This window comes from Sander vitreus, unplaced genomic scaffold (assembly GCF_031162955.1).
Source record: "Sander vitreus isolate 19-12246 unplaced genomic scaffold, sanVit1 ctg293_0, whole genome shotgun sequence".
In the NCBI taxonomy this organism is placed as follows: Eukaryota; Metazoa; Chordata; class Actinopteri; order Perciformes; family Percidae; genus Sander; species Sander vitreus.
This window is the reverse complement of record NW_027595447.1, coordinates 32501-45000: the sequence shown is the minus strand read 5'-3', so window position 1 is coordinate 45000 and position 12500 is coordinate 32501. Positions and strand designations below refer to the sequence as shown.

The window sequence follows — 12500 nt, the reverse complement described above, 5'->3', positions numbered from 1 at the left end:
TCATCTTTTGGACTGATTTATGTACCGGTTCTGTGTGTGTGTGTGTGTGTGTGTGTGTGTGTGTGTGTGTGTGTGTGTGTGTGTGTGTGTGTGTGTGGTAGATAGAACTTGTGCCGTTAACCAAATGTGCCTTTTTTTACGCTATTGTCGCTTTTTCGCCATTTTTTCCCCAACTGTTTGGTATCCTTTTCCCACGTTTTTATCGCCTTTTTCAAGGGTTTTTTGGACATATTTCTTTTGGTTATTGTCGCCTTTTCCGAGTTTTTTTTAACACAGTTTTTGTTGCTTTTTCGCCATTTTTGTTGCAGATTTTGCTGTTTTTTTCCAACTTTTTGGTATCTATTTATGACGTTTTTTGTCGTCTTTTCCCATTTTTTTCTCTTTTTATGGCAATTTTTCCAAGGTTTTTGTCTCTTTTCTCAACATATGCAGACGTGTCCCGGGACGTCCCAAGCTAGTTGGAGATGTCAGCGCTCCCAATGTTGAACCCGAAGTTAGGCCCTTTGCAGTATATTTATCTCTATAACTCATGCTGTGATTAGTGTGACAGAGACGAAGGTGATGGCGCTGATCATCTGGAGGAAGAAAAACCCGCTGAGGACGAAGATGCTGTCCGAAGCAGCGACGGAGAGCGGGGCTCAGATCTCGGTACGTTAAACGTCATGAACAATCACATACGCCTACAATGTAAACCTTTGGTGTAAATTTTACAGCTAAAGTCTCACAGTATCTCACTGTTTCAATGTTGCTTAGGGCTCCTGCATACTGGCTGCGTGGCGTGAGCGTGGCGTTTTCTATGTCTTTACACACCAGAAACGTGTCCGACGCGGCGCTGCTGCTGCTGCTAGCCTTGTCTGTACACATGTATGTTTCCCATAAACATAAACATAAATATATACTGATCTGATTACAGCAAAGACAACGTCAGCAGGATTGACGGTTAAATAGGCTCCAGAATATTTCCTTCTGGATTGACAGGTGCAATATTTGAAAATCGATAATTATTTATTCTTTTTTTAAATGACATTTATATCTGCATTAATGTCAAAACCTGGAGACTTCCAAATATCAACATGTCATTTATTAAATGTATTTGTGTCAAAATGACATATAAACATCTTTTCGTATTCTATGCTGCCTGGAAACGCTTCCAAAACGCTTGCGTGTGGCGTGAAAAATAGGCGTTGGTCCTATTTCTAGCATGCACGCGTTTTCGGCAGGCAGTGTGCACAAACGGACACGCCACACAGGCAGTGTGCAGGAGCCCTTAGTCTCCAATGTCCAGACCTATATTGTAAATAGAAATGCTGTAAATTCAAATACTACAGTAAGAAACTGTTTACAGTAAAATACCTTAAATGTAAAACCAGTTTGCTTACTGTAAATAAACAGTTTAGTGGCGAAGCTGCTGCCTGTGTAAGAAGTTTAACAGTGTATACTACCACACACACACACACACACACACACACACAAACACACACACACACACACACACACACACACACACACACACACACACTAAACTGTGAGTCAGTATACGTCTGCTTCTTTTGTCAACAACAGAGAGTTTTCCAGAGAGCAGCTGCTCGGAGGAGAGCGAGTTCTCGTCAGACTCGTTGGACAGTTTCGAGGACTCGTGCTGCGACATCAGTCCCGAAGACGGAGACGTGGAGGAGGACGGAGATGTGGAGGAGGACGGAGACGTGGAGGAGGACGTGGAGGAGGACGTGGAGGAGGACGTGGAGGAGGACGTGGAGGAGGACGTGGAGGAGTCCGGCGGCGAGGACTGTGAAGCTGAAGATCTAGAGTGTATAGTCATCTCGTCAGACGAAGAGCCGATGGAGACGGAGATGTCGGCCCCGCTGACCCCCGGCGCTCTGCTGGAACCGGAGGAGACCCACAACACGTCCTATTTCCTAGAGGAGAACAGGAACACTTCCTGTTTCCTGGAGGACAATAGGAACACTTCCTGTTTCCTAGAGGACAACCAGAACACTTCCTGTTTCCTGGACGACAACCAGAACACTTCCTGTTTCCTGGACGTCATGATGGAGCTGCAAACCAGCGAGGACCATGACCGCCGCCCACCGCCATCGCCCGCAGGACTCCCAGGTTAGAGGGACCAGAGTTATTACTAGACCTGTACTAGACATGAACCAGTTATTACTAGACCTGTACTAGACATGGACAAGTTATTACCAGACCTGTACTAGACATGGACCAGAGTTATTACTAGACCTGTACTAGACATGGACCAGTTATTACTAGACCTGTACTAAACATGGGGCAGAGGTATTACTAGACCTGTACTAGACATGGACCAGTTATTACTAGACCTGTACTGGACGTGGGCCAGTTATTACTAGACCTGTACAAGACATGGACCAGTTATTACTAGACCTGTACAAGACATGGACCAGTTATTACTAGAGCTGTACTAGACATGGACCAGTTATTACTAGAGCTGTACAAGACATGGACCAGTTATTACTAGACCTGTACTAGACATGGACCAGTTATTACTAGACCTGCACAAGACATGGACCAGTTATTACTAGACCTGCACTGGACATGGGCCAGTTGTTACTAGACCTGTACTAGACATGGACCAGTTATTACTAGACCTGCACTAGACATGGACCAGTTATTACTAGACCTGTACTAGACATGGACCAGTTATTACTAGAGCTGTACTAGACATGGACCAGTTATTACTAGACCTGTACTAGACATGGACCAGTTATTACTAGAACTTTACAAGACATGGATCAGTTATTACTAGACCTGCACTAGACATGGACCAGTTATTACTAGAGCTGTACTAGACATGGACCAGTTATTACTAGACCTGCATTAGACATGGACCAGTTATTACTAGACCTGCACTAGAGATGGACCAGTTAATACTAGACCTGCACTAGACATGGACCAGTTATTACTAGACCTGCATTAGACATGGACCAGAGTTATTACTAGACCTGCACTAGACATGGACCAGTTATTACTAGACCTGCACGAGACATGGACCAGTTATTACTAGACCTGCACTAGACATGGACCAGAGTTATTACTAGACCTGCACTAGACATGGACCAGAGTTATTACTAGACCTGCACTAGAGATGGACCAGAGTTAATACTAGACCTGCACTAGACATGGACCAGTTATTACTAGACCTGCACTAGACATGGACCAGTTATTACTAGACCTGCACTAGACATGGACCAGCTATTACTAGACCTGCACTAGACATGGACCAGTTATTACTAGACCTGTACTAGACATGGACCAGAGTTAATACTAGACCTGTACTAGACATGGACCAGTTATTACTAGACCTGTACTAGACATGGACCAGTTATTACTAGACCTGCACTAGACATGGACCAGTTATTACTAGACCTGCATTAGACATGGACCAGTTATTACTAGACCTGCACTAGACATGGACCAGTTATTACTAGACCTGCATTAGACATGGACCAGAGTTATTACTAGACCTGCACTAGACATGGACCAGTTATTACTAGACCTGCACTAGACATGGACCAGTTATTACTAGACCTGCACTAGACATGGACCAGTTATTACTAGACCTGTACTAGACATGGACCAGTGTTATTACTAGACCTGCACTAGACATGGACCAGCTATTACTAGACCTGCACTAGAGATGGACCAGAGTTAATACTAGACCTGCACTAGACAGGGACCAGTTATTACTAGACCTGCACTAGACATGGACCAGTTATTACTAGACCTGTACTAGACATGGACCAGCTATTACTAGACCTGCACTAGACATGGACCAGAGTTATTACTAGACCTGCACTAGACATGGACCAGTTAATACTAGACCTGCACTAGACATGGACCAGTTATTACTAGACCTGCACTAGACATGGACCAGTTATTACTAGACCTGCACTAGACATGGACCAGTTATTACTAGACCTGCACTAGACATGGACCAGAGTTAATACTAGACCTGTACTAGACATGGACCAGTTATTACTAGACCTGCACTAGACATGGACCAGTATGAGATTCTGACGATATGATAACCTTCAGCAAAAATACCACGGTTTCACAGTTTTGTGGTGAACGAGCTCTCTCTGTACAACACAGAGCTGCAGAACCAGATGTACACAATGGTGGAAGACTGAAACAACAGACGTGACAGCAGCTCAGTTTATTTTGACATAACAGTAAAAGTACTAACTTAGTCTGCTTAGTGAATTTACGTTAGGAAGGAAAATAGCTGACGTTAGCCATGTTATCTGCCTCGGTAGCAGCCTGAAGTCATTATTTCTCTATTGTTAGACATGCTACTGTTAACTCTCATAGCTGATTGCAAACGTTCATTCAGAGACAGTGTTACGTTACCCAGTCCCTGCAGGATTTCGTGGAATGTTTTTGAGATTGTTGCGGCCCAAAATGCCTGATTTTGCGGAAGCTTTTGTAAAAAATTGCGATAAAAGTTGCGATGTCTTTTGTATGTTTGTTGCAATGAAGTTGCAAGAGACGGTGAAAGTTGCAAAAAAAGTGGCGATTTTTGTTTTGTTTTTATAGTTCTTTAAAAATAAAAAGGTAACTTGTTTTCGGGGAGAGTAAAACTACTCTTGGCTGAGTTTTCCTAGTAACCAAAAAGGCTCAGGATGCTGCAAATGTTGGTATATCCTGGCCTGGCCTGGGACACATTCATACGGTTTAATAAAGGACTTATTGGACTTTAACTTATCATTGCACTTACAATAACGAGCGTAGCTGTCCTCAATTTAGGTCATCCTGTCGTCTCATCTCTTTTTTTTTCTGCATCCACCGTGTGTGTGTGTGTGTGTGTGTGTGTGTGTGTGTGTGTGTGCCTACATTGATGTAAAAATTTATAAAGTAAGGTCTGAAATGTTTTGCACGGTCTTTTGCTGTACGTTTTGTTGGTAAATGTGAGATATTCGAGTCACACATGTCTCGTCTTCATGTCAGAAATAAGGAAATGTTCAACCTTGTTCTTTCCCACATAGCTGGCTTCAGTCTTTTTAGACATGCACCGTGTCACAGAGAGCCTGACGAGCCCGTTCATGTGAGCACTTCCAGATGAGATTGGAGTTTGCAAATGCAATGTAGTTGTCTAATCCTGTTGTTTCTCTGCACAGTGGCCGAGCCACACCTGGACGTGGAGATGGAGAGCCCTGATTGGCCGGAGGAGTCTCCCTCCAGGCCGGTGACTCCGACCGGCAGCCTGCCGGACAGCGACCCAGACCTCCGGATCAGAAGCTCGTCTCCGGTGGCAGCAGAGGAGGTGGAGCGGCCGCCAACGCCAGGGAAAGGGATCGTGGTTGGACCAGAGAGCGAAGACTCTGCCGATGATGAAGTCGTCTCTCTCTCTTCGGCAGACAGCGAGCTCGTTCGCGCTTCCTCCGACCCCCTGGACTTGTTCCCTTCATACCAGGAAATCCCCCAAACTCCCGGCAGAGAGGAGAGACTTGGATGGACTCGGTGCAGCTCTGGCAGAGAGGCGGCAACGCCAGAAAGCAGCCCGCCGCTGGTAAACCTGTACGTCACGGCCCCGAAGACTCCCGGGAGAGACATCATCATACCCAGAAGATCCTTATTCCACACCAGTAAAACACAAAGGTACACACACACACACACACACACACACACACACACAGACCCACACACACACACAAACACACACACACACACACACACACACACACACACACACACACATACACACACAGAGACACAGACACACACACACACACACAGAGACACACACACACACATACACACACACACACACACACACACACACACACATTTATCTGAATCGCCGTGTTTTCTTGTGTTTTCATCTGTTTTTTTTCCTGTTCGTCTTTTACAGTTGATTGTTTGAAATATATAAAACATAAAAAAACAAATCATCTCAGCTAACTTTTCTCCGTGTTTTCTCCGTGCAGCCTCTCGGAGTCTTCCTCCGACTCCTCCGACGGGAACGCTGCCTGGAGAACGAAGCCGCTGCGGGGGCTGGAGAACATGCCGGGGTGTCTGGGCGAGACAGAAAAATCCTTACGGAGGAGACAACACTGGAGGAGGTGGAGAAGGAGGATCCGTCATTGGAGGAGGATCACCGGTTCCCTGTCCTCACAGCGTGAGCCTGGGCCGTGGCGTTCCCGTGGCCTGGAGACGAGGATCCTGCACAGCTTCTGGACGGACGGCCTGGACGAAGAAGACGCGCGGCTGCTGCGGTGCATGTACGAACAGCTGCAGGCAGTCGATAGCGGCCTCGGCTGGATCAGTGACACGCGTTGGGTTCCTCACCCTCATATCCTTTAACAATATTAAACCACATCAACTGAAGTTAGTTTGAGTTTGGGTGTTTGCACAATGCTAAAGTTTCTATATTATTATTAAAAAAAGTGTCAGAAATGTTGGAATTTTTTCTTCTTCAAAAAACATCGAAAAAAGCAAAACAAACTTGAAAATAAAAGGCCGTTAAAAAAAGCTTTGAAAAGGTCGAAAAAAAAGGATAAAAAATGTTATTAATTAATTAATATAATCAGTAAAAAATTCTGGAAAAAAACGTTCTAAAAAGGCGTCAAAAAATGTTGAAAAAAGCGCAAAGATTTATTGAAAAAGACAAAAACTTCAAAATAAAAAGTCATTAACAAAAGTGTCAGAAATGTTAAAAATCATCAAAAATGTCTGAATTTTTTCTTCTTCCTAAAAGCGTCAAAAAACGTCGAAAAAAGAGGGAAGATTTGTTGAAAAAGCAAAAAAAAAAATCAAAATAAAAGGCTGTTATAAAAGCTTTGAAAATGTCGGGAAAAAAAGATAAAAAATGTTGAAATAATCATCAAAAAATTCAGGAAAAAAAGTTCTAAAAAAGGCTAAAAACGTTGAAAAAAGCGCAAAGATTTATTGAAAAAGACAAAAACTTCAAAATAAAAAGTCATTAACAAAAGTGTCAGAAATGTTAAAAATCATCAAAAATGTCTGAATTTTTTCTTCTTCCTAAAAGCAAAAAACGTCGAAAAAAGAGGGAAGATTTGCTGAAAAAGCAAAAAAAATCAAAATAAAAGACCGTTAAAAAAAGGATAAAAAATGTTGAAATAATCATAAAAAAATTCAGGAAAAAAAAGTTCTAAAAAGGCGTCAAAAAACTTTGAAAAAAGTACAAAGATTAATTGAAAAAGTGACAAAAACTTCAAAATAAAAGGCTGTTAAAAAAAGCTTTGAAAATGTCGGGAAAAAAAGGTAAACAAACTTTTTTTGAGGTTTTTGTCTGTTTTGTCTTGTTTTTGTCTGTGAAATGTGATGAAACTGTAACCTACTTGTCTGAGGATCACGTTGTTCTGATCCTGAGCTGCGTCTCACTGACTAAAGTCGTGGCGGAGAAGAGTTCAGAACACGATCACCGGACCGGCTCGGCTCGCAGCGAAGGTTTCTACACAATCAGCCGGAGAGAGAAGATGAAATACCTCAACGACACGACGCCAGCAGCTGAGCTTCCCTCGACCAGCTCTCAGGTACCGACCCAGGAATGTAACTAAGTACATTTACTTAAGTACACATGTTGAGGTACTTGTACTCAGAGCCGGCCTGAACCAGTTTGTTGGTACCTTAGACAAGATTTCAGCTGTTTTTTTCGACATTTTTTTCCCCGACGTTTTTTTTTCTCTCGCTTTTCCAGCATTTTGACATTGTTTATGAATCATAGTTTCTTTTCCTTATTATCCTAATTTATTCTGTGTTATTTGTTTTGTTTCAGCAGGGAACCAGTTCGCTGCGTGCTGGATCGGACTTTCGCTCGGAGCAGCGCCGCCTGCTGGCGTCCTTCAGCTGCGACAGCGACCTGCTCAAGTTCAACCAGCTCAAGGTGACCAACGTCAACACAGTCTTATGATATTCTCTGTAACTACGGCGGTACAGTTTACATTTAGCTGACTGTGAGCTGGGTACAGAGCACCGTGAAGGGACGGCCCTTTAGAGGTACAGTTGAGTTTAGCCAAGAAAAGTGAGCCTTGCGTTTTCTCCTTAACTTCTTCAGGACATGAACACCTGTTTCCTGGTGAAAGTCTTGTGTTTTCTCCTTAACTTCTTCAGGACATGAACACCTGTTTCCTGGTGAAAGTCTTGTGTTTTCTCCTTAACTTCTCCAGGACATGAACACCTGTTTCCTGGTGAAAGTCTTGTGTTTTCTCCTTAACTTCTTCAGGACATGAACACCTGTTTCCTGGTGAAAGTCTTGTGTTTTCTCCTTAACTTCTCCAGGACATGAACACCTGTTTCCTGGTGAAAGTCTTGTGTTTTCTCCTTAACTTCTTCAGGACATGAACACCTGTTTCCTGGTGAAAGTCTTGTGTTTTCTCCTTAACTTCTTCAGGACATGAACACCTGTTTCCTGGGTGAAAGTCTTGTGTTTTCTCCTTAACTTCTTCAGGACATGAACACCTGTTTCCTGGTGAAAGTCTTGTGTTTCCTCCTTAACTTCTTCAGGACATGAACACCTGTTTCCTGGTGAAAGTCTTGTGTTTTCTCCTTAACGTCTTCAGGACATGAACACCTGTTTCCTGGTGAAAGTCTTGTGTTTTCTCCTTAACTTCTTCAGGACATGAACACTTGAAAAAGCAACAGAAACGTCGAAAAAACTGACAAACATTTCGAACCCCCCCCCGACAAAAACGGCATGAAAAAAGCAACAAAAAAGCATTTAGTGTTGAAATAAACATCGTAAAACTATAGGACATAACGGCTGCTGGAACAAACGACTTCTGGGGGAGTTATTCAGAGGAGGAACAGTCTGGATTTAAATGATATAAGTGATTAAATCTTGTCCGTATGTGCAGCTGTTGCAGTCTGTGTTCACAACGTGTTTCTTTACGTCTCGGTGTTTCTCAGTTCCGGAAGAAGAGGATCCGTTTCAGCCGGAGTCACATTCATGAGTGGGGCCTGTTTGCCATGGAGCCGATCGCAGCAGATGAGATGGTGATCGAGTATGTGGGACAAATCATCAGACAGGTAAGACACAGTCAAACGTAGGGCTGTCCCCGATATCAGGAAGCTTAGAGGGAAGTATTCAAACACATTCAAAGCTTCTGAAGAAAGACTTCTGCCGGATTTATTTTAGTTAACTGCTGCTGACAGACGGCTGAGAAAACCAACTTACGTATTTGTCAAATCTCCTGAAACTGTAAGCCACAAGTAAGTTTGTTTTTCCCGTAAACACCTCAGCCGTGTTTCCTTCAGCATATCTGACTCTCTTGATTAATCAGTTTGAGTCATTTAGTTGATGATAAAACAGTTTAACCTGTGTGATGTCAGCTTGTTAAATATGAACATGTTCTAGTTTCTTCTCTCCTCTGGGACAGGAAACTGAAGATCTTTGAGTTGTTGACAAAACAAGACATTTGAGATGTTTATGGGAAACACTGATCCACATTTTTAACACAATCATTTTCAGGGTTTGTGCAATAGCTCGGACCCAAAATGCAGAAGGTTGAGATGGGGAGGCAGCGTGAAGGTTTGGGACCTGCTGGGACCCATTGGGACCCGTTGGGACCCGTTGGGACCCGTTGGGACCTGTTGGGTGTTCTGGTACTTTCCAGACCTGGCATCTGTTTTGTTTGTGTTCAGGTGGTGGCTGACATGAGAGAGCAGCGGTACGAGGAGCAGGGCATTGGGAGCAGCTATCTGTTCCGGGTGGACCAGGAAACCATTATCGATGCTACGAAATGGGGGAACCTGTCGCGCTTCATCAACCACAGCTGCAGCGTGAGTAACAGCTGCTCCGGCTGGGATTAAAGGGACTCTGAATGAGATAGAAGCTGTAGGAAACCGTTCACTATACAGACCAGCCAACATGTACGCATTTTTCGTACTCTACATGCATTTTGACCCTTAAGTACGCTTGTATGATTTGCTGCTCTCTAGGTACGCATTTGTTGCATCTTTCATCATGCGTACTGCAGTCATGAAGGGGCAACAGGTAACAAACACAGTCCCACGCTCAAATACTGAGTCGGGTATGGCTGCAGCCTGGAGTCCTTCCGTCTCATTACTCCCATGCTCACTAACTTAACTGTGACTTCATTTAGAAAATAATTCACTATTTTGTATTCTGAACATCTGAATTTAGCGTTGGACATGCCCAGGCATGAGACGGGAGGAGCATGAGACAGGTGGTCTCCAGGCTGCAGCCATACACGCTTGCAAATACCGCCCACCCCCCGAAACATAATGGTATTAAAAATAAAAGGATGATAAGAAAAAAACATTCATAGTGTCAATAGGCTAGCCTGTCACACCTGCCATCCTTCCCATTATTTGGGGCAGTTAGAAAAGTGGTGGAATGGCTAGAAAACTAGAAAGACAGGCCAGGTGCTGATTAACCTAAGATAAAGGGAACAGTTAGGCTATTCTTAGCCTACTTGAATTTATAAACATAAATAATGACCTTGACATCATAACTGGGAGTCCAGCTGTTACGAGCTCAGTTAATGATGCATAGCATACAGTAGAAAAGCCTATCTGAAAATATCTGACCCATGTTGTATTATCCTATAATCGTGTCTCTGCCAGGCTTCAATCTTGTGCTGTTTTAGTAGTTGCTTTAGGCCTATTTAAAGTTTCTTTATGAGTAAATCATTACTTAGACTACTTCAGTAATCAGAAGAAGGCTCTGTGTTAACCTGGTCTGACTTTCATCTTTAACACACAAGTACTTAGGCCTATTTATTAGCTCTCTCTGCCTCCTATTGGCTAGACTAACAAACATATATGGGCACAAAATATTGGACAGGTATAAGAAAACATTTGTTTGTACTCATAAAATGTCTTCAAGGTTGGCAGGTCTGACTACACTATATAGTGTGTTTGAATTCAATGTCCTTCACTATATAGTCCACTATAAAATACCCACAATGCACAGCTAATCTGAGCACACATAAGATGTAGACTACATTTTACTCCCGTGTACCACAATGCAACCTGGTTGTGTTTTCCCGGAGGAGAAATATATATATATATATATATATATATATATATATATATATATATATATATATATATATATATATATATATATTTGTATATACACACACATATATATGTGTGTGTGTATATATATTATACACACATATACACAGACAATTTTTTGACATTTTTTCCACATTTTTTTCAATATTTTTATTGTTTTTTCAACACATGCAGAAGTGTCCCGGGACCTCACTAGATATTTTGAGATCTCAACCCTCCCAAAGTAACCCTTCCTTTCCCCAGGCCATCGGGAAACCTTTATTGTTGAACCCTGGTACATCATGTCTTTTAAATGTCTTTATTTAAACAGTCCCCGTTGTGTCTTCTGCAGCCTAACTGTTATGCAAAGATCATCAGCGTGGAGTCTCAGAAGAAGATCGTGATTTACTCCCGGCAGCCGATCAGCATCAACGAAGAGGTCACGTACGACTACAAGTTCCCCATCGAGGAGACCAAGATTCCCTGTTTGTGTGGAGCGGAGTGCTGCCGCGGCTCCCTCAACTAACCTCTGACAGAGCGTCTGATTTTTAAGGGCTCTTCACACGGGAAACGACCGTCCGCCTGCGTAGTCGCGTGGATCCGCGGACCCTACTGCGCTCCTCATGTGAACAGACAGGCGGACAACGCTCCGCCAGTGAACACCAGGCGATCAATGTGTGGTAACCATGGAGTAGGGATGCACCGAATCCAGACTTTTGGGGTTCGGCCGAATCCTGAACCCACTGGTTGAGGTTCTGCTGAATCCTGAACCCCCTGGTTGAGGTTCTGCTGAGTCCTCGTCCCGTCCTCAGTCCATGAACACAGTCAACACATTAATGAAGTAAACAGTGACTGTCCTTCCTTTGCCGTACCTGAAGTTGCTGCATTCTGGCTGCTGTCTGTAGATTCCTTCATGCTCAGCTCGTATTCTTCCAGATGTTTCATACCAGATGTTGTAACAGCGGTGATGTTGTGTATTGTTTAGGGTCCTCGCCACCACCAGACTAATCAGCATTGTTAATTGAACATGTAGCTGGACTTGAATGGCCTTCTTTTGACTGAAAGTACTGCCAAACAACCCTTTTTCTGCTCACCAGTTCCATTTCCACTTCCTCTCAGCCTGCTGCATTGAAGCTCCACCTACGTAAACACCTTCCTGTAATCAACGGCGCCGTCATTACGGCGACCAGCGTAGGGTTCAGCAGAAACCCAACCCCGTCAAAAAGCCCAATATTCAGCCCAATCTGAAGCCCAATCCTGGATTCGGTGCATCCCTGCTGTTAACGCTAAGGATTGTGGGTAGTGTAGTCTTTCCACGTGTTCTGTATTTATTTCAGATCAACGGTCAGATTCATGGCAGCTTTTGAGAGGCGGCGAGCCAAGCCGGCTGCTCCTCATTTGCATAAAGTTGGCTGGATTCAACCTTATGCAAATGAGGAGTGGGAGACTCGGCGCTCTGCTTCTCCAGAGTCCCCGCGAGG

At 43.6% G+C, this 12500-nt stretch overlaps 2 protein-coding genes across 2 annotated transcripts in view; one reads left to right on the top strand and one right to left on the bottom strand.

Annotated features, from left to right (window-relative positions):
- LOC144513584 (histone-lysine N-methyltransferase SETD1B-A-like) overlaps positions 1 to 11925 on the top strand; it is a 26178-nt gene extending 14253 nt beyond the window's left edge. Inside the window, exons 11-20 of the mRNA XM_078244697.1 lie at positions 543 to 648; positions 1564 to 1703; positions 1809 to 2112; positions 5154 to 5634; positions 5964 to 6328; positions 7381 to 7532; positions 7775 to 7882; positions 8905 to 9024; positions 9640 to 9777; positions 11372 to 11925. Coding sequence (XP_078100823.1) covers positions 543 to 648; positions 1564 to 1703; positions 1809 to 2112; positions 5154 to 5634; positions 5964 to 6328; positions 7381 to 7532; positions 7775 to 7882; positions 8905 to 9024; positions 9640 to 9777; positions 11372 to 11545 — 2088 coding nt within the window. The 3' untranslated portion in view covers positions 11546 to 11925. The remainder of the gene's footprint in view (positions 1 to 542; positions 649 to 1563; positions 1704 to 1808; positions 2113 to 5153; positions 5635 to 5963; positions 6329 to 7380; positions 7533 to 7774; positions 7883 to 8904; positions 9025 to 9639; positions 9778 to 11371) is intronic.
- Positions 11178 to 12500, bottom strand: part of LOC144513585 (4-hydroxyphenylpyruvate dioxygenase-like) — a 19154-nt gene continuing 17831 nt past the window's right edge. Inside the window, exon 14 of the mRNA XM_078244699.1 lies at positions 11178 to 12500. This exon is cut by the window's right edge and continues 600 nt beyond it. The gene's annotated coding sequence lies outside the window, so the exon portion shown is untranslated.